The sequence below is a fragment of the Amphibalanus amphitrite genome, unplaced genomic scaffold, assembly GCF_019059575.1.
Source record: "Amphibalanus amphitrite isolate SeventyFive unplaced genomic scaffold, NRLGWU_Aamphi_draft 000019F_arrow, whole genome shotgun sequence".
NCBI lineage: Eukaryota > Metazoa > Arthropoda > Thecostraca > Balanomorpha > Balanidae > Amphibalanus > Amphibalanus amphitrite.
In genome coordinates this window covers 395,583-415,987 of record NW_024881515.1, presented here as the reverse complement: position 1 = coordinate 415,987, position 20,405 = coordinate 395,583, and the positions used below count along the sequence as shown (strand labels likewise).

General features: G+C 54.3%; 1 protein-coding gene across 1 annotated transcript; it reads left to right on the top strand.

The window, feature by feature from the left end:
- The first annotated feature begins 442 nt into the window (after positions 1-442).
- LOC122389801 (ATP-dependent helicase brm-like) lies at positions 443-20,036 on the top strand. The gene is made up of 24 exons (XM_043382207.1): positions 443-514; positions 3,453-3,693; positions 4,000-4,051; positions 4,271-4,367; positions 4,666-4,869; positions 5,238-5,399; positions 5,710-6,006; positions 6,546-6,683; positions 7,421-7,437; positions 8,205-8,390; positions 8,667-8,791; positions 9,215-9,507; positions 10,005-10,247; positions 11,980-12,093; positions 14,291-14,529; positions 15,477-15,626; positions 15,932-16,064; positions 16,583-16,740; positions 16,985-17,105; positions 17,428-17,736; positions 17,945-18,286; positions 18,717-18,894; positions 19,345-19,508; positions 19,723-20,036. Exons 1-24 carry the CDS (start codon positions 443-445, stop codon positions 19,723-19,725), a joined length of 4,038 nt encoding a protein of 1,345 aa, XP_043238142.1. The 3' UTR covers positions 19,726-20,036.
- The last annotated feature ends 369 nt before the right edge of the window (positions 20,037-20,405 follow it).

The following is a 20,405-nucleotide window of genomic DNA, read 5'->3' as shown; positions in this document are numbered from 1 at the left end:
AGCTGCCTGGTGGCAGCTGTGAGCTAAGCTGAGCTGAACAGGGTCAGCTAAGCCAGCCGCCATGTCGGAGCCGCGGCCCAGCGTGTCGCCCAGTCCGGTGCCGCGCACCTCCTCGCCAATGGGTCCGCCGCGCGCGCCGTCACCCATGGCAATGGCGCACGGCGCGCCGCCGGCCGGGCCGCCGGCCATGGGACCGCCTCACCACGGGCCGGGCCAGCCGCCGTACGCGCCGCCCGGCGCCGGCCAGCCGCCGCCGCCGCACCACTGGCAGCCGCCGCCGGCCGGCGCCGGCGCGCCACCGCACCCGCCGCCGGAGGGCGCGTACAGCACCGGCGGCGGTCCGCCGGGAGCGCCGCCCGGCGGCCCCCCGGGCGGCGCGCCGCCGCCGGCCGCCGGTGCGCCCGAGTACGGCCTGAACGCGCTGCAGGCGGCTATCACCAGCATGGAGGAGAAGGGACTGCAGGACGACGCGCGCTACAGCCAGCTGCTGGCCATCCGCGCCAAACACCAACAGGTCAGAACGGTAGCGGCTCCCGACCGGCTCCCGCCTCGGGTCCGAGTGTTCAGTAGCGGCAGTAGCGTGGTGTGATTCACTATATGCAACACATATTTTTTTCATTGTACTCGGTTTCTTTTCGTCAATATGTTTGATATTCCAGTCAGCCGTCGGAAATGATTACGTGACAAAAGATCGTAAGACAAAAGATCGTATGGAAAAAGATCGTAGGAAAATGATCGTAAGATAAAGATCGTATGTTGTAAAAGATCGTACGACAAAAGATCGTAAGCAAAAGATCGTAAAGCAATTGATCGTATGCAAAAGATAGTAGGAAAATGATCGTAAGATGAAGATCGTATGTCGCAAAAGATCGTACGACTAAAGATCATAAGCAAGGGATCGTAAAGCAATGGATCGTATGAAAAAGATCGTAGGAAAATGATCGTAAGATAAAGATCGTATGTTGTAAAAGATCGTAACGTTAAGTTCGTAAAGTAAATAATCGTATAGAATAGTGTTGTAGGAAAGTGATTGTAGCATAAAGCCCGTTAGTCGTAAAATATTCTACGAAAAACCGTCACGTGCGTGTGCTGCTGTGACCTGTGTGATGCCCCTGTTGGGGTGCAAGTCTTCTTGGGGTGCTCAATCCAGCATTTTGGGTGCTGAAGCACCCCCAATGATATACAAATTCACCCACGCTTAGGTCACCTTTATAAAAAAAAAATCCGAGATATAGAAACTACGAATATTTATGACGCCATGTGATCCACTAACTTCGAAAATTTTCATGCCCACAATTAGGCATATCAAGAAATTCACAATTATTAGTATGACTACCATGGACTTCGCTGCTAGAGCATGGGTGTGGATTTTGAACAAACAAAAAATACATTGGGGCTTTAGGCGGCGGAACAGGGAGGGCACCGGGACACCGTGCCCCCCTTTGATTTTGGCATTTTAACATTAGCCCTATGGGCGCTGCATGGTAAGAATGGGACCAAGAGTCGGCAGTGCCCCCCCCCCCCTTAATCGAAGGTGTACCGCCGCTACTGATTGGGGCGTCACAGGTATAGGTGTGCCCCTCACGGCTGGATGTGCCCCCTATGCCAAAGAGGACCCTCACATTTCACATGTTACCAATAATTAAATATCGTACTATTTTTAGTGGGTTATTCAAAATACATCGAAGGCATTGATAAATCAATAGCAATCCTGTAGTTTGTTTCAAGATTTCCATTTTGCAATCGTGGTTTTGGAATATCGACAACATTTTAGGAGCAAAAAGTGGTGCCGCAATCTTTTGCTTTCCAGCCCCCACCGTCCCCCTCCGCTACCGGGCGCCGCGAGTGGAATTGCGAGGGACACCACAGGTCTAACAGAGGCACCACAGGCCTGGCAAGGGCACCATCAGCCTCGCAGGGATACATTGGGCCTGTTAGGTGCACCACATGCCAGTCGGGGGCACCACAGTCCTGCTGGAGCCCAAGGGCACCAGCGGCCTAGAAGGGGCACCACAGGCCTAGAAGGGGCACCACAGGCCTGCCAGGGGCACCACCACAGGCCTGTCAGGCACCACCAGCCTCTCGTTAGCACTTCCGGATTGTCAGAAACACTACAGGCCTGCCAGGACCCATGTGCAAAAAAAAAAAACTGAAAATAGGGCAAAACCTAAATGAAGTGGTCGAAACCGAAATTCGAGGTCCGTTGAGTTTTTTATGTTGGGTGTAGGGTAGGGCACCACTTCGATTCATGACCCTCCCCTCGGAGTTTTCCTGGATGCGCCCCTGCACATGCGTGCGTGTGCACCTGGGGGCTTTGGGGTGCCCCTTTGGGGGTGCAGAAGCATTATTAGGGATGCAAAAATGATATACACATCCACACCCATGTGCTAGAGCCTCAAAGAAAGGAACAGGACAGCTGAGTCCTTTCTGTCGATGCGGAAATTTAAGCTTCAGCTTTTACCCATCTAAGCGCTGAAATAACATCAATGTATGGACGAGCTTACGACGGCCGCTTACTACGCGAACACAGAAATTGACAGCTTTGTATTGCGCTGGAGTTGGGCTGCACCATGTGAAAACCATATTTTGACTGTACGATCTTTATCCCATACGATCTTTTGGCATACGATCATTTTCCTTGACGATCTTTAGCGAATACGATCTTTTGTCCATACGAGCATTATGTCGTACGATCTTTATCCATTACGACTTTTTGGCATACGATCATTTTCCTTGACGATCTTTAGCGAATACGATCTTTTGTCCATACGAGCATTATGTCGTACGATCTTTATCCATTACGATCTTTTGCGTACGATCAACTTCCTACGATCTTCTGCCATACGATCCTCTGCTTTACGATCTTTTGTCCGGTTACCGTCGGAAATGCACCGTTCTGTTGTCTTCTGTGCTTCTTTTGCCATTAAAGGGACTATCCCACCTTCTAAAATGTTGTTAAAACCAGTTAAATTGTGCCCGACTTTATAGATTGGATGACCAGGAACACGGTTCTGGCATTTATTTTTCATCAAACATCTTACGCTTCCCATATTCCAAACACAAACTTTCAAATATGTGACGTCACAGCCCAAAATTACCTCCTTCCCCAGGCCACATTACTGTCATAAAGCTGATTCTTTTTACTCTGTAGGCACCACAACAAAGCTCAGACCAAGTTTTAAGCGATTTTTCAACGAACAAACCCATTTAAATCAGAATGACTAAACGAGGTGACGTCACACTAACGGTAGCTCCATGTTGAAGATAGGGCCTTGCACAAGGCCCATTTTCAAATGAAGGGAACGAATTTCTTCAACACCAAGAGGCCGCGGGGGTTGCAACCTAGATAGATAGTGGTTTCTGAACCTCGCCGCAAACTTGGCTATCTCAACTCAAACCCCATGTTAAAGGTGGGATAGTCCCTTTAAGTAACTGTTTCTCTTCACACACAGGCAGCTGGCTACCGGCACCCGAGTCAGATGAACGGGCCTCGGCCGCCGCCGCCGGGTGCTGAGCGGCCCGGACCGCCCGGCCCCCCGCCGCCGGGCCAGCCGGGAGCGCCGCCCGGACCGCCGCCCGGCAGCATGTTCCAACAGCAGCAGCTGCAACAACTGAAAGCGCAGATCATGGCCTACCGGCTGCTCGCTCGTAACCAGCCCATTCCCACCAACTACCTGAACCTGGCAATCGCCGGTACGTTCCAGTAATGTTTAGTCGACAAATGTATTTTTAATCTTCATATCTTGTATGTGTTTCTAGTTCGCATGTTATCAATATGACGAGACACACGGCATGCGACTGCACCCTTACTTTTAGAAATAATTAAGTATTATTTTCTTCTCCAACAGGACGTCTTGCATGGACAAAGGCGGGTCAATGTTAAACATGCCATCTGTAGATCTTTATTGTAGCATATTGTTTGTGTTTAAGTTATAAAGCGTTGCCTGGAGCTGGATCGCTGCATGACGTCATTATTAACCAATGTGTGTTGTGCCTCAGGTAAGCGGCCGGACGCGCCGCCACCGCCGCCACCGTTCAGCCAGAGCCAGCCGTCGGCTCCGGCGGCGGCCCCGGCGGCGCCACCGCCCGCCGAGGGCCAGCCTCCGGCGCGCACCCCGCCGCCGGGCCACGCCGCCCCGGCCGGACCGCCGCCACCGGGCCAGGGCGCCCCGCGGCCGGCGGCGCCGCCCACCTCGGCCCCGGCGCCGTCCCCGGCCGCTGCCGCCGCGCCGTCGCCGGCGGCGGCCGCGGCCCCGGCGCCGGCGCCGAGTCCGGCGGTGCCGCCTGCTGCACCCGCCGCTGCGGCTCCGGCCCAGCCGGCGGCGGCGCAGCCCGGCGCCGTGCTGCAACAGGCCAAACAGAACAAGGTGAGGCGACGGGTAGGCTGGGGATGCCAATAGAAGTGTCAGGAGCTGTCGTTCTCGGCCATTCGTGGCTGATTCTTACGTGCCTTTTCCTGGACGTTTGAGTTGGATACTTTCAATTTTGGCGTCGTGTCTTATCGTAGTGCGTTTTTTTCATTTGCTTTACCCCATCTCTGACCGATGGTAGGCTTGACACGCTCAGCCAACTTGAAGCCGGCTGTACTCCGGCCTTACCTTCTCCTCCCCCCTCTAGGTGACCCCGCCCCACCCCCTCTGCTGACCCCACCGTGCCTCCGCGCAGGTGACGCCGCTGCAGAAGCCGGCCGGCCTGGACCCGCTGGTGCTGCTCAAGGAGCGTGAGAACCGGCTGGTGACGCGCATCTCGCACCGGATCGACGAGCTGAGCGGCCTGCCGGCCACGATGGCCGAGGACGTGCGGCTGCGCTCGCAGATCGAGCTGCGCGCCCTCCGGCTGCTCAACTTCCAGCGACAGCTGCGCAGGGAGGTCGGTAGTCCGCACTGACAGCGTGGGCGGCAGTGGCGCTGGGCTGGAGCTGGCTGTGTGAGCCGGCTGGTTGGGCTGGTTGGGCGCTTTATTTATGAGGCATTCTCATCATATAAGATGCATCTGCAAATAATGTTTACAGTGAGGGTGATGTAACTCTACATTTTTTCATATAGTTGATTTAAGTTACCATATGTTGGCACATAGGCATAATAGTTAATTGATCAACACGAACTAGCGCCCTTTTATTTGATGTACAAATGCTCGTTTCGGGAGCAGCTTGGGTCCAAAACTACCCTCCTATCCTTTCCCCAGCAGGCTGCTCTAGTGCCGTGTCTGACACAGATCGGTCCTCCCCGTGACCCCAGGTATTGGAGATGACACGAAGAGACACCAGTCTGGAGACAGCACTACACGTGACCGCCTACAAACGCAAGAAGCGCCAGGGCCTGCGTGAGGCCCGCATCACAGAGAAACTGGAGAAACAGCAGCGCTACGAGGCCGAGAAGAAGAAACGGCAGAAACACATGGTAAGGCAATTATATAGGAGCAGGAAGGTATTGGAGTTTGCGTTTCATTTGCTCCACGTTTATTTGTACTACACCTTGCCACTAATACTCATTCATAACCTACATAACATAAAATTCATAATCAATAAGTTCATAGATGTCTTATTAAATCTGCCCTTGCATGCATAGCCAATTTTAGACGATGGTCAGTTGCATGCCCACCAACGTGTCTGTGCCCACTGGCGTTCCTCTCTGTCCCCTGACGTGCTTCTGTGCACTCTCCAACATCCCTGTCTCTCTCCCTGACATGTGTCTACTCTCCCCTCCGCAGGAGTACCTTGCTGCGGTGCTGCAGCACGGCAAGGAGCTGCGCGAGTTCCACAAGGCCGGCCAGCTGCGGCTGCAGAAGCTGAACCGCGCCGTCCAGGTACACCACGCCAACACGGAGCGCGAGAAACAGAAGGAGCAGGAGCGCATTGAGAAGGAGCGCATGCGCCGCCTAATGGCCGAGGACGAGGAGGGCTACCGCAAGCTGATCGACCAGAAGAAGGACAAGCGGCTGGCGCTGCTGCTGCAGCAGACAGACGAGTACATCGCCAACCTCACAGAGATGGTCAAACAGCACAAGGTAGGCCGTTTGACGGACTGGCCGCTGGATGGGAGACGCGTGTGGGAAGGGTGGCGGCACTGTTGGGTAGCAGGAGTGTCGTAGAGATCGATTTTCGCCAGGACCAGCCTGCTTAGAGGTCAGACTTTGCTGAACTCAGGTCACACTGGCTTAGTCGATGGTCAGGCTTGGCTGAGGTCAGGCTGGCTGGGCTATCGCCAGTGTCCTCTCAGCCAAGCAACAGTGAGGTCTCAGTCGCCACATCGCCCAGGTTTGGCTGCGGAACGAGACGTGGCAGTCGGACTAGATGGGATGTCGGACAGCCCGAGGATGGAAGTGATTTACTTCAAGATCATTACGATGGCTGTAGATGATAACTGAAGTGAATGAATCAAGCATGGGCCAACGAATGACAATGTGTGAATGTGTGCTGGATAAATAGCAAAAGCCTAACGATATGGACGTTGTGCTTAGAGCTGCTGATGTATTGCTGGACGTATTCTGAATTTTAACATCGACTGCCCCCCACCCTGACCATCACCGCCGTGTCACCCCCACAGGAGGAGCTGAAGCAGAAGAAGCGCGAGCACGCCAAGAGCGGCGATGATGACCCAGAGCACCGGCGTGTCTGCGTGACCAACACAGAGAGCGGCATGACGCTGGCCGGCGAGGACGCGCCGCTCGCCTCTGAGCTGCAGGTCGGTCAGGGATGCACATTGCACAGACACGCGAGGAGTTGGGCGGGAGGAATGGTGGGTGGGGCGTACCAAATGACACGCGATAGGGCGGGGGGGGGGGGGGGGTGAACGTTACAGATGTGTCTCATCTCCGTAGTAAGGGAGATAGGACGTGAGGGTGTCAGTGATAAATCGATTGCTATGCGCGCGGCAAATCGCAGAATGCATGCATGCGACTTTTTTGTGAATACATTTGTGGAGGAGAGTAGCTTGACTTGTATGGGATTTAGCCTATACCTCGGCAGTCTCCTTTCAGTCAAGCGATATCATATTTAGCTGCTCCTGCCAGTACTTCTGAAGGCCAGAAAGGCCCGGGGGTATAAGGAATAGCGCACATCTTCCTATTTCCATCTAATCTAGCTAAAAATCCGGAATCAGTCTGCAACGTCTGTGTCACTGCTTTGAGTTAGACTTAACTAGCGACCGAAACAGGCACTGACGTTCCACGTCGACAGACTGAGGTAACACTGACACCTCTCGCGCCCTGTGCACGTGGGTGACGGCGCCCGGGCGGTGATGGACACACTCTGACACCCTACCCTGGCCACCAGTCCTGGTTAGAGCAACAGCCGGGCTGGTACGTGGCGGTGTTTATAAACTAAGGTTACATTCTGACCCTGTCCATCAGGCCTGGCTGGAGGCCACCCCGGCTGGGTGGCGGACTGAGCTCCCACTGACACCCCCTCCCCGTCCACCAGGCCTGGCTGGAGGCCCACCCCGGCTGGGTGGCGGACTGAGCTCCCACTGACACCCCCTGTCCACCAGGCCTGGCTGGAGGCCCACCCGGGCTGGGTGGCGGACTGAGCTCCCACTGACCCCCCCCCCCCGTCCACCAGGCCTGGCTGGAGGCCCACCCGGGCTGGGTGGCGGACTGAGCTCCCACTGACCCCCCCCCCCCCCGTCCACCAGGCCTGGCTGGAGGCCCACCCGGGCTGGGTGGCGGACTGAGCTCCCACTGACACCCCCTGTCCACCAGGCCTGGCTGGAGGCCCACCCGGGCTGGGTGGCGGACTGAGCTCCCACTAACACGCTCCCTGTCCACCAGGCCTGGCTGGAGTCCCACCCGGGCTGGGTGGCGGACTGAGCTCCACTGACACCGCTCCCCCCTGTCCACCAGGCCTGGCTGGAGGCCCACCCGGGCTGGGTGGTGGACTGAGCTCCCACTGACACCGCTCGCTGCCCACCAGGCCTGGCTGGAGTCCCACCCGGGCTGGGTGGCGGACTGAGCTCCCACTGACACCGCTCCCTGTCCACCAGGCCTGGCTGGAGGCCCACCCGGGCTGGGTGGCGGACTGAGCTCCCACTGACACCTCCCTGTCCACCAGGCTTGGCTGGAGGCCCACCCTGGCTGGGTGGCGGACTGAGCTCCCACTGACACCGCTCCCTGTCCACCAGGCCTGGCTGGAGGCCCACCCGGGCTGGGTGGCGGACTGAGCTCCCACTAACACCGCTCCCTGTCCACCAGGCCTGGCTGGAGGCCCACCCGGGCTGGGTGGCCGCGCCTGACGAGGACGAGGAGATGGAAGTGGACCAGGAGTCGGAGCGGCCGCCCAGGTCGGCCAAGGAGCTCTCCGAACTGAGCGAGGAGGAGCGCACGCAGACCGTCATCGCCAAGGCCAAGACCGAGGACGACGAGTACAAAAAGATGGGCGAGGCCAACTACTACAGGTCAGAGACGCGCGGCGATGTGTGGTAGAGCTGCTTGGTCGCCGCGTGATGGTTGCCAGATCACCGGTGATGGTTGCCAGATCACCGGCGGTAGTTGTATTGGAAGAGTTCATGGATGACCTACAGCAACCGTATGTCTCGGGGCTTTTGAACGACCTTGTGTCCCTCATCAGGCTCACGTGATAGTTTTGTGTTTTTTACTACAGATTTATTCACCGGGTACATCGCCACCGTCCTGTATGTCACCTTGCTGACTCGTATCGTTTCGTTTTCCAGCATCGCCCACGCCATCCACGAGACTGTGACCGAACAGGCGTCCATCATGGTCAATGGAAAGCTGAAGGAGTACCAGATCAAGGGACTCGAGTGGCTCGTGTCGCTCTACAACAACAATCTCAATGGTATGTGGGCCGCTGATCGGGCAAAGTCTGGGGCTTTTAATGATGATGAAATGATGAGAAAAATGTGTGCTTTTAGTTTAAATCACGCTGTGATCAATAGTCTGCGTGTATTATTGCTTGTTGAAGTGGCTTGACTTGGATGGGATTGGGTCTACACTTCGGCTCTCCCCTTTCAGTCAAGCGACATTACATCTAGCTACGCCTGCCAGTGCCTCTGTCGAACAATGTGACTCAGGGGTATAAGGATTAGCGCACAGTTAAACATTAGCAGCTCAGTGCTGTGTCGAAGGAATTAAATCAAATGTACCTAAGCGGCTTATGTTATGGCAAATTAAGTGCATAGTGCGTGCAAGGTGCAGATACTTCTGGTTGCTTAGGCTGAAGCGGCGAAGCCTGACCCGTTCCACCTGTGTTTTCCGACAGGCATTCTTGCTGACGAGATGGGTCTGGGTAAGACCATCCAAACGATCGCGCTCGTCACCTACCTGATGGAGGTGAAAAAGGTGAACGGGCCGTACCTCATCATTCTACCGCTCTCCACCCTCTCCAACTGGGTGCTCGAGTTCGAGAAGTGGGCGCCCTCGGTGCGCGTGGTGGCCTACAAGGGCTCGCCGTCGGCCCGCCGTGCCATCCAGAACCAGATGCGCGCGGCAAAGTTCAACGTGCTGCTCACCACCTACGAGTACATCATCAGGGACAAGGCGGCTCTCTCCAAGGTAATGGTCGCTGCCGCGGTCGGGTGGGGCCAGCGCCTTGCGTAAGTGCCGATATTTATGCAGTGTATTTTGTGTTGTTTGTCAGGCATGTGGGATATTTGTGGTCAGATCGTTGTTTGGCAATATCAGCTTGACTTGGATGGGATACTGCCTGCCTTTCGGTTGTATCGCTTCAGTCAAGCGACACCAATGTTTCGCCGTGCCTGCCAGTGCCTGTGAGTGGACGACTCGGAGGCATAAGGCTGTAGCGAACAGTTGATACAGCTTCGTCTTCGATGTTTGAATAGGAAAGCTGATTCATCAACTGGGCATGGGTTAACCTGACCCAACTATAACTAATCTATGGTACAGCCAGACTTAGCGTGTCGTTAATTGCCGCTTTTTTTCTTTTTTTTTTGCTTGCATGCAGCCCATCGCTGTTAGCGCCCTAGTTACCTTCCCATTGCGTCACAACATGACGTCTCAGCGATCTCACTAACCCGTCTCCTGACCTCCAGAACCGGTGGAAGTACATGATCATCGACGAGGGTCACCGAATGAAGAACCACCACTGCAAGCTGACGTCGGTGCTGAACACGTTCTACGCGGCGCCGCATCGGCTCCTGCTGACGGGTACACCGCTGCAGAACAAGCTGCCCGAGCTGTGGTCGCTGCTCAACTTCCTGCTGCCCTCCATCTTCAAGGCGGTGTCTACGTTCGAGCAGTGGTTCAACGCGCCGTTTGCCACCGCCGGAGAGAAGGTACGGCTCCTTGACGGCCGGGGCGGGGACGGGTGAGGGGTAGGGGGAGTGTTTGTTCAGAGCTGACGCTGAGTAACGCCACTGCTTAACCCGCGACCGCCTGGGGGGGGGTCGGATCCGACCCCCCCCCCCTCCGTTTTTCTTGAATAACTCATGAACCGCTTGCGCTATCAACTTGAAACTTCGCATACCTTCTCCCCCATCAATTTGACGTCTCCTGTGCAATTTTTAAGAAAAAAATTTCAAAAATTTCTGAGATATATCGATTTTAGTGATGTAACTACATGGCGTTTTCAGTCAAAAAATGGTAAATGTTTAAAAAATCGCCAAAAATCGAGGTTTTAAGCAAATTGCAAATTAAGGACATGAAAAGACGCAGCTCAACGAGTTCTTTAAAATGGCTATCTCGGATTTTCCATAAAATGCGTTTTTCACCCCTAAAAATTCAAAAAACTATATTTTTTGGAAAACAGCTAATAAAATCCAAAATTTTGAGAATTTCCAAAAAACCGGAATATATGTTATAGAGCTCTATTAGAACATTAGATGTCCCAAATTTCAACTTTCTATCTTGATTTTTGACCCCCAAATTGTAAAAAATAGCTCCAACATGCATAGGGCATGGTGACGTCATCAGCATTTTCGCGAATTAGAGGCACTTCTGAACATCGCATGTGAAAACAAATGGCACCACTAGATTCCTGGGACAAAGCTGGTCTAGAAAAATGCATTTTTATGTCAAAAATAAAAAGTTGAAAAATTGACTTTTTTTCTTAGCTCTCGTTTAGTTATGTATGGTATAAACGATTTTTTATGCTTTCAATGCACACTTATCACCAGCACAGTGACTTGGGGTCACATATAACCATTACCATCGGATTTGGCGTAAAAAATAAGCCATAAAACATGTGTCGCACGCCCATGTAGCAGAAAGTGAAAACCGTGACCTTTCGTGACCTGACCTGACCTTGACCCGTACTTAGTATGACCCCTATACGCACATGGTACCTTCACTAGGTCTTTGAGGTCATTTGTGGTGAGTTTCGAGCAGCAGCTATCGATTCCGCTGTCCGTAAGCCTAATCATGCAAAACCCCTGAATTTGACCTTTGACCTGACCTTGACCCGAAAGTTGACCTCAATCTTAAAATCTTAAGAGTGCTTTGGGAAGGTCTCGTAGAGACCTTTCGAACGCCGCCTCGCGGGGCTCGATACGACAATTGGTTCTCGAGATAACAGGGGGGGGGGTCGGATCCGACCCCCCCCCCCCAGGCTGATGTGGGTACGGAAATAGCCCAGGCGGTGCCGGGTTAAGTTTTGTTGGTATTCCAGCCCACTCAGGTGTTCGATGGTGGTGTCTCCGCATCGTAGAATGTTTGGGAAGCTGTATGTCAGGCCGGGGAAATGTCCTAGCTCGTCAGAGTAGAGTCAGGCTGAGCGTGGTCGACCTGCGCTCCGCCGTCTCAGACGAGCCACAGCAGGGGCCGCAGTGTTCTCACTCGGCCGTGTCACCCACCAGAGGCCGGCGCCGCCGACTGGTGCACCGACCGATAAGATGTGACGTCCATAGACTGACTGCGGCCACCCCGCCGACTACCTCGAGGCCGCGATTATTGCTGCAGGACTGCTTCTAGTCGGACTTCTCTATCTCATCAGCCGATGTTGGTGTGCTCGTGCATCGCCGCCTCTCCAGAGCACTCCCTGCTGACCTGTTTCCTCCTGTACCTCCATAGGTGGAGCTGAATGAGGAGGAGACGATTCTCATCATCCGCCGTCTGCACAAGGTGCTGCGGCCGTTCCTGCTCCGGAGGCTCAAGAAGGAGGTCGAGTCCCAGCTCCCCGACAAGGTAAGGCCCCGGCCGCCGCACTGTCTGGTTATAGGACACTAGGGTTGTTCAAAAAAACCGAATTTTGGAAAAGTATATGGGCTCATGGCTCATGTGGTGCGGTATTCTTTTCTGAGACCAATGATGCCCTTTTTTCTGAAAAGTTTTAACTGTTAGGGGCTCCTCAAACGGCTTAAAGAGGACCATGCTACGCCCGCCGACCGGCCGGTGTCAATAAGGGCGAGAACTCGACGCCGCGCGCCGGCGGCAGCGCCTTATCGGCACCGCGCGCCACGACATCTGCCGGGCGGCCGGCTGGGCGGTGGGAAGTTATAAGTGCTTGGTCTTATTGCACACGATCGGGGTGAGCTATCCCATGTTTTCGGGGCGGAAAGTTTCAGTGCAGCATCGGTGCGTCTGCCACGGTGGTCTGTGTCGATGGTATAGAAAATAACTCAAGCAGAGCTCAGAAAAGACTGAATGATTCCGGGTAGTTGCCTCGAAACAATCCGTTTCAAGAATACAGCTGCATTCTTAACGTGCTGTATCACTTGTTAATTCTTCAAAAAAACAAACTCTGAGCAATAACAGACTTCTTTGCATTGCTGTTGACAATTTACGTTAGTTTTTGACGGTGGCTCGCACCCCCAATATGCTGCCGCGCAACTTTATTCCAACGGCGAAACGGCAACGTAGCGAGAATCGAAAATTCACGATATACGTACAGCAGGGGCTGGCAATGCAGTATGCACAAGGACAGAATATGGAGGAGACCCGACAGTCATCGGCCCAAGTTTGGGGGTGGCTTTGACGAGCATAGGCGTCACCAATGTCATTATTCAGATACGTTGATGTCAGATGCTGGGGCAACAGAATCGACGCCAGGTGTAGCTTAGATTAGCGGGTCGAAAGAAAACATAACATGTCTGGGAATGACAGGGTGGCCACCCTGACAGTGTGACGAAGTGAGACATGAGTAGAGACATTCGCCGGAGTACCTACTCATATAAATCAAGCGCCGTTTATCCAATCCTTCGAGCATAAGCGACGCCGGCAGTCCGGCCAGGGCGGCCGTGCCCACCGATGCCGATCAAGACCCGAATCCAGACCCGGCATAGAACACAGCTCTGCCCTGACGTGACACATTACCCCGGTGTGTCACTCATGACGGATAGACCAATGCAGGAGCCTTGCCAGCTCCTGTTGTACCTACTTCGTTAAATTTTCGATTCTCGCTACGTTGCCGTTTCGTCGTTGGAATAGAGTTACGCGGCGGGATATTGGGGCTGCGAGCCACCGTCCAAAAGCAACTTAAATTGTCAACAGCAATGCAAAGAAGTCTGTTATTGCTCAGAGCTTGCTTTTTGACGAATTAACAAGTGATACAGTACGTTAAGAAGGCAGCTGTATTCTTGAAACGGATTGTTTCGAGGCAACTACCCGGAATCATTCAGTCTTTTCTGAGCTCTGCTTGAGTTATTTTCTATACCATCGACAAAGACCACCGTGGCAGACGCACCGATGCTGCACTGAAACTTTCCGCCCCGAAAACATGGGATAGCTCACCCCGATCGTGTGCAATAAGACCACGCACTTATAACTTCCCACCGCCCAGCCGGCCGCCCGGCAGATGTCGTGGCGCGCGGTGCCGATAAGGCGCTGCCGCCGCCGTGCGGCGTCGAATTCTCGCCCTTATTGACACCGGCCGGTCGGCGGGCGTAACATGGTCCTCTTTAAGCCGTTTGAGCAGCGCCTAGCAGTAATACTTTTCGAAAAAGGGGTATCATTGGACTCAGAAAAGAATACCGCACCACATGAGCCATGAGCCCATATACTTTTCCAAAATTCGTTTTTTTTAACAACCCTATAGGACACGGCTTGACTTGGATGGGATTCGGCCCATATCTCGGCCGTCTCCTTTCAGTCAAGCAATATTATATCATGCTGCTCCTGCCAGTACCTCTGATTGGTTTGATATCTCAGGGGTATGAGGAATAGCTCACATATTCATCCAGACTGCTAAGTAAAAAAAAAAAAAAAAAAACTTCCAACCGTGATGCACACCCTGGTGAATGTGCTACCTGTCATTCTTCTCGTAAGCCAATGTGTAAAATAGCTGTCGTTTTACGTGGACGATTTGGTTATCGCGCTATTAACGAGCGTATGTAGCCCATCCCCCGGTGCCATTTCACCACAAACTCGCCTTCTCATCTGTCAGGTGGAGTACATCATCAAGTGCGAGATGTCGGCGCTGCAGCGGTTGCTCTACCGACACATGCAGAGCAAGGGCATCATGCTGACGGACGGCAAGGGCAGCGGCGCCGGCCGCGGCGGCTCCAAGGCGCTCATGAACACCATCATGCAGCTGAGGAAGCTGTGCAACCACCCGTTCATGTTCCAGCACATCGAGGAGGCGTACTGCGCGCACGTCGGCATGCCCGGCGGCATGGTCACCGGGTCAGTCGCTGTGCCGCTCCCGGGGAGGGGGGGGGGAGATAGGGATGATTATCGCAGGGCCAGTCGTCGCGCCGTTCCGGGGGGGGGGGGGGGGACGTGGTCACAGGGTTAGTTGCCTTTCCACTGGGGAGAGGGGGGGGGGGGAGGTGGAAGATCAGGAGAAATGGACGGGAATAGTTTTTTATTGTATTTTCAATCAAACTCGTTGAATAAGTGTTAAAGTTGACTAGAATATAGCGACGATTGCCAACAAAGGCTAGGCTTGACTTGGATGGGATTCGACCCATATCTCGGTCGTCTCCTTTCAGTCAAGCGATATTACAATTAGCTACTCCTGCCAGTACCTCTGAAGGCCGAAAAGACCCGGGGGTATAAGGAATAGCGCACATTTTCGTCAGATCAGTTAATTGTCAGATGGCAACTCAAATTTATGTAGCTGCTGGCTTCCTCTGTCCTTCCTCAGTGTTTGCGTGACTTCAATTACAACTGCATTTTGTGCATGGTCGCGTTATTATGCCATTGTGTGATCGCCAGTCCGCAGCTGCACCGCATCCTGCTTCCATAGCCACGAGTCTGACCGGACTCTAGCCTGACATTTTGTCGGCTGCTCCGTATAATGACTTATTATAACTAGTCTGTTCCATATCAAGCTTGCAGTCGGAGTTTCTTCGGAGGATCGCTCCGCGCGGAGGATCGCTCCTCCGCGCAAGAATTTGCGCTTAAAATGTATGAGCTGTATATACAGAAATCACGCACTGCTTTCAGGAGGGTACTTCGGCTACAAGCTTGAAACGGAACAGAGTATAGTACCGCTCAATGTATCGTCTGTAACACAGCCCTGACCGATGTCTCTAGTCTCTCTAGTCTCCCCGTCACAGCCCTGATACATAACACACTCTCCCTGTGGCAGCCCTGATCTATAACTATGTCTCTCTCCTCTGTTACAGGCCGGACCTGTTCCGTGCGTCCGGCAAGTTTGAGCTGCTGGACCGGATCCTGCCCAAGCTGAAGCACTGCGGCCACCGGGTGCTGCTCTTCTGCCAGATGACCCAGCTGATGACAATCATGGAGGATTACCTCAACTACAAGGGATACAAGTCAGTGATCAAACACAGTGACACTGTGACATGTAGACTGTTTTAGATAGTTAATGCTCAGGTATCGTCAAACTCGGCTACTTTCAATGCTAAGACAATTTTAACTTCTAGCTAGCCTGTCTTCAGACTATTAGGCCACGACATGACATTTGTTTGCAATTGATTCATGTCATTGATCTGGATATTTCTATCTTAAATCGCTGCAGCGTTGGTCTTTGTGACTCGCCGTGCCGACAGCTCTGACCCAATACTCGCTGTTCCGCCGTCCAGTCTGACCCCTCTGTGATCTGGCTGCCCTCCGCCAGGTTCCTGCGACTGGACGGTACCACCAAGGCGGAGGAGCGCGGTGACCTGCTGAAAAAGTTCAACGAGCCCTCGTCCGAGTACTTCCTGTTCATGCTGTCCACCCGCGCCGGCGGTCTGGGTCTCAACCTGCAGGTACGGGCGTCTGGTCTGGTGGTGGGAACAGACGGGGTCTGGGTCTCGGGACGGAACCTGCAGGTGCGGACGTGAGGTCGGGTGGTGGGATGGGGGACAGACGTCGGGGTCTGGGTCTCAACCTGCAGGTACGGGCCGGGCGTCTGGTCAGGTGGTGGAACTGGGACTGCCGCATTCCACCCGCGGCAGTCCACGGCTTGACTTGGATGGGATTCGACTCATATCTCGGTCGTCTCCTTTCAGTCAAGCGACATCATATTTAGCTGCTCCTGCCAGTACTTCTGGAGCCGGAATGCCCCAGAGGTATATGGAATAGCGCACATGTACAACTTACCTACTTTTTATGTAGGTAGTGCCTCTGTCGTGATGGAATTTCAATAAATATACTATGACACTGCCACTCTGGTGTTACTACCGACGGCAGTACCTTTCTCATCACTGCCGGATCAGCTGTCTCGCCTGTCTCCAAATGGTGTCCGTACTCCGTGCCACCACTGACCCTGCCCTCCCTCCGGCAGACGGCTGACACGGTGGTGATTTTCGACTCGGACTGGAACCCGCACCAGGATCTGCAGGCGCAGGACCGCGCCCATCGTATCGGACAGAAGAACGAGGTGCGCGTCATCCGACTCATGTCCGTCAACTCAGTGGAAGAGCGCATCCTGGCCGCCGCCAAGTGAGTACGACGGAGTCGTTAAACACGATTCAAGAGTTAAACAAGACATAGCGATTATCTTTTTTCACGGCCCTGTGAATAGAGCCTGTCGATGTCTGACCGTTCTCGTTGTTTTGGGTTTTGATGTGTTATGTAAATTTGCTTCAGTTATGACTCAACGCCTCGTGGTCGGCAGTTGAACCTTCCTTGAAATGGTGACCACCCATCTCTGCTGTCGACTTATCGCCCACTTTTCATCGGTCAGGTACAAGCTGAACATGGACGAGAAGGTTATCCAGGCCGGCAAGTTTGACCAGAAGTCGACGGGAACCGAGCGGCGACAGATGCTGCAGAGCATCCTCCAGGACGAGGATGTCGACGAAGAGGTAGGACTGAACGCTACTCCCAACTCAGCATGCTCACAAGATCCGGTGTTTGTTGATTGAATTGTTTGATCACTTAGATCCTTATCACTTAGATGATAGATCCTTCTGAATGAGCAATTGTTCAGTAGCAGACTGTGTAAAACAGCGCGGAGAACTCGGATGGGCTGCTCCAGTGTGAACAGGCGGTTGTTTTAGTGACGCGTGTTCGGGTTTCTCCCAGGCACTGATTCTGTTTGCGTCTGCCGTCCTCAGGAGGAGAACGAGGTACCGGACGAGGAGACGGTGACCCAGACGATAACTTTCCCTCCCTGTCTGTCCCCAGGAGGAGAACGAGGTGCCGGACGAGGAGACGGTGAACCAGATGATCGCCCGTAGCGAGGAGGAGCTGCAGGTTTACCAGCAGCTGGACCTGGAACGGCGCCGGGAGGAAGCCAAACTGGGCGCGGCGCGCAAACCGCGGCTCATCGAGGAGAACGAGCTGCCCGACTGGCTGCTCCGAGACGAGGCCGAGATTGACGAGCTGACCGCCGAGGAGGACAAGGAGGACCTGTTCGGCAGGGGCAGCCGCGCCAGGAAGGAGGTCGACTACTCCGACAGCCTTAACGACAGAGACTGGCTCAAGGCCATCGGCGTGAGTACTGCCTGGATAATCAGCACCAACAACTACAGTGATATTGGAACGGCTGTGCTGAAACCCATCCGTGGTGCCTTTAAAGTAAAGTAACAATGAACACAGGAGACTTAACCAGTCTCCCGGTTCACTCGTTATCAGTGAACCGGGAGACTGCACTGTTCGCTATCGAGTACTGTAATTATTTCATCCCGTTCTTCCTCTACAGGCGGTGGATGACGAGGGGAACGAGATCCTCGAGGACGAGGAGGACGACGGCGGCAAGAAGCGCGGCCGGCGCGGCGGCGCCTCCCGCTCCGCCGGCGGACGGCGCCGCGACGACGACGACGCCAAGCGCAAGCGCGGCTCGCCCGGCGCCGTACCGGCCCGACTCAAACAGGGCATGAAGAACATCGTCCAGATGATCATCGACTACGTGGACGCTGACGGCCGGGTGCTCAGCGAGCCGTTCATGAAGCTGCCCTCGCGCAAGGACCTGCCCGACTACTACAAGGTCATCCGCAAGCCGGTCGACATCAAGAAACTGCTGGCCAGGATCGACGAGGGCAAGGTAGGACGACAGTTCTTGTCGTATAAAGGCGAAAACGATTACGTCGGGTCAGAGGTTATTACGCCAGGCCAGAGGTCAATCGAATGCAATCGTTTTTGCCTTTGCACGGCAAATTTAATACCACGTATTTAGATATTTGCAAGGAAAGTTAACCGTAGTTAGGCTGCTTTTGTTCCTACAGATGCTGCCGAGTGGATAGTGCTTCCCAGATATGCGAATCATCAAACGTATCTCCCCTCATTCGCTCGTTACCATATCATTCCTTCCGTATTCTGGTTTGCTGCGTGGTAGCAAGCCGCCTGGTTATCAGGCTTCACCAATGTATAGGTTACGGCGTCCCTAGCACAAAAATTAGGGCAGTAGACTGCAGCTCACCAGTCTCCCCTGAAATATGCGCTCACCGACACCCCACCCCCGCCCTCCGTTGCAGTACGCCGACCTGGACGACCTGGAGGCCGACACGATCCTCATGTGCAAGAACGCGCAGGCCTACAACGAGGAGACGTCGCTCATCCACGAGGACAGCATCGTTCTGGAGCGCGTGTTCGCCAACGCGCGCGCCAAGGTGGAGGCCGAGCTGGAGGCGCAGTCCGAACAGGCCGACAACGGTGAGCGGAGGGACGGGAACAGGGGCGGGGCGGGAAAGGAGGAATGACCCTGATGGGCTAAGGTGGAGGACACGCAGGTTATCGCAGCCCGAACAGCCCGACAACGGTGAGCTGAGGGACGGGAAGGGGCGGGGCGGGAATACGGAGGGACGGAGCGGTGAGCGGGGCGGGAGGGGGAGGGAGGGACGGGCCGCGGGTTAGGCCAGAGAACGACTCGGGCGAGGACGGGCGAGCTGGAGCACCGCTGCCGAATATTTTACGTGTAGACATATTATTGTGTAGTATGTGGACCGTCTTCCACCTCATTCAGTTCAGTCCTAATTTCCTGGATGTCCTCAAAGGTTAGGACGCGCAGATGGTAACTGGCTGCGTAGATTGGTGAGCTGCGACTGGCGCCTTCTCGTCTCATATTCTCTGTTTTACCAATATATCGGTGCACTCCCCCACCAGATGATGCCGAGGAGGACGCCCAGCCGGACGGCGAGGCACCCTCCAAACGCAAGTCGCGAGGCAGGAGCAACGGCAGCAGCAAGAAGCGGCGTAAGCTGCGCATCGTCGACGATGACGACGACGATGACGACGAGGATGAGGAGACGCGCGGCGAGGAGAACGAGGTACGTCGGTGAAATTGGGCGGGGGGACCGTTACAGTCGGTCGATGGGAAATGTACTGTAGAAGTGTTTAGGAATCGCCCGTCGCTTGCAATTTTCTTTTTTATGAAACGCCGAGGCTCTTGTTTTCTCAATGTTGGGTTCTGTCGAAGTGTTACTGCGTGCAATTCGTGTGAAGAATGCAACCCGTTCTAACGTTATCTTCCCTCTTTTGCAGTGAAAGCTGTCTCTTTAGAAGAGGTGAAGCTGGCCTGATTTCTGTCGCCTTTTTCGGTGTAGTTTGTTCTCAGACCCCGGTCGGTAGGTACAATGGTGGCAGCAGGAACGTACTATGTTTCTCGACTCGATTCTGATAGTGTTATTCCCCTCCGCACATCAGGTATTTTTTATTTCGCTCGCATGTCCTGTGGTAGATAGGTAGGTAGGTGTCGCTGTCGCCAGCCGCTGGCTTCCATCAGTAATCGTGATGTTCTCTCTGACTGTGAACTCGATACCGCTCGCTCTCGATTGCATTATCAATATACTCGTACATCAAAGTCCTCGGCGTTTTACCTACGTTTATATATCACGAGCTCTCGATTGGGTCATCAATGTACTCGTGCACCAAAGAGGTCGGCGTTTACACATCACTGCCGACAAGCCAAACTGCAAGCCTTCAGGAAAAGCGGCCGTTCTGATCGCAACGCTTGCCTCCTGGCCGGTCCTATCGCGACTCAGCCGATTACTGACAACGAACTGAAAGTCACCGTTGCCCTCCCCCTCGGGATGGTGCGGCATCCGGTACAATAGCCCTCACTCGCCACGAGGTGACCGGCGCACGGATCGGCGTCACCCCAGCGGTACGCCTCCGGGAGCGCCACCTGTATGTAGCGTGGCGTCGACTCGGGCAGCGGATTCTCC

Excerpts from the sequence above, each read along its gene's own strand:
- LOC122389801 (XM_043382207.1), top strand. The coding sequence starts at position 443 with ATGGAGGAGAAGGGACTGCAGGACGACGCGCGCTACAGCCAGCTGCTG. Across the intron at positions 4,052-4,270 it reads CCGTTCAGCCAGAGCCAGCC|TCCGGCGGTGCCGCCTGCTG; the intron begins GTCGGCTCCGGC and ends GCCGGCGCCGAG. Across the intron at positions 6,007-6,545 it reads AGATGGTCAAACAGCACAAG|GAGGAGCTGAAGCAGAAGAA; the intron begins GTAGGCCGTTTG and ends TCACCCCCACAG.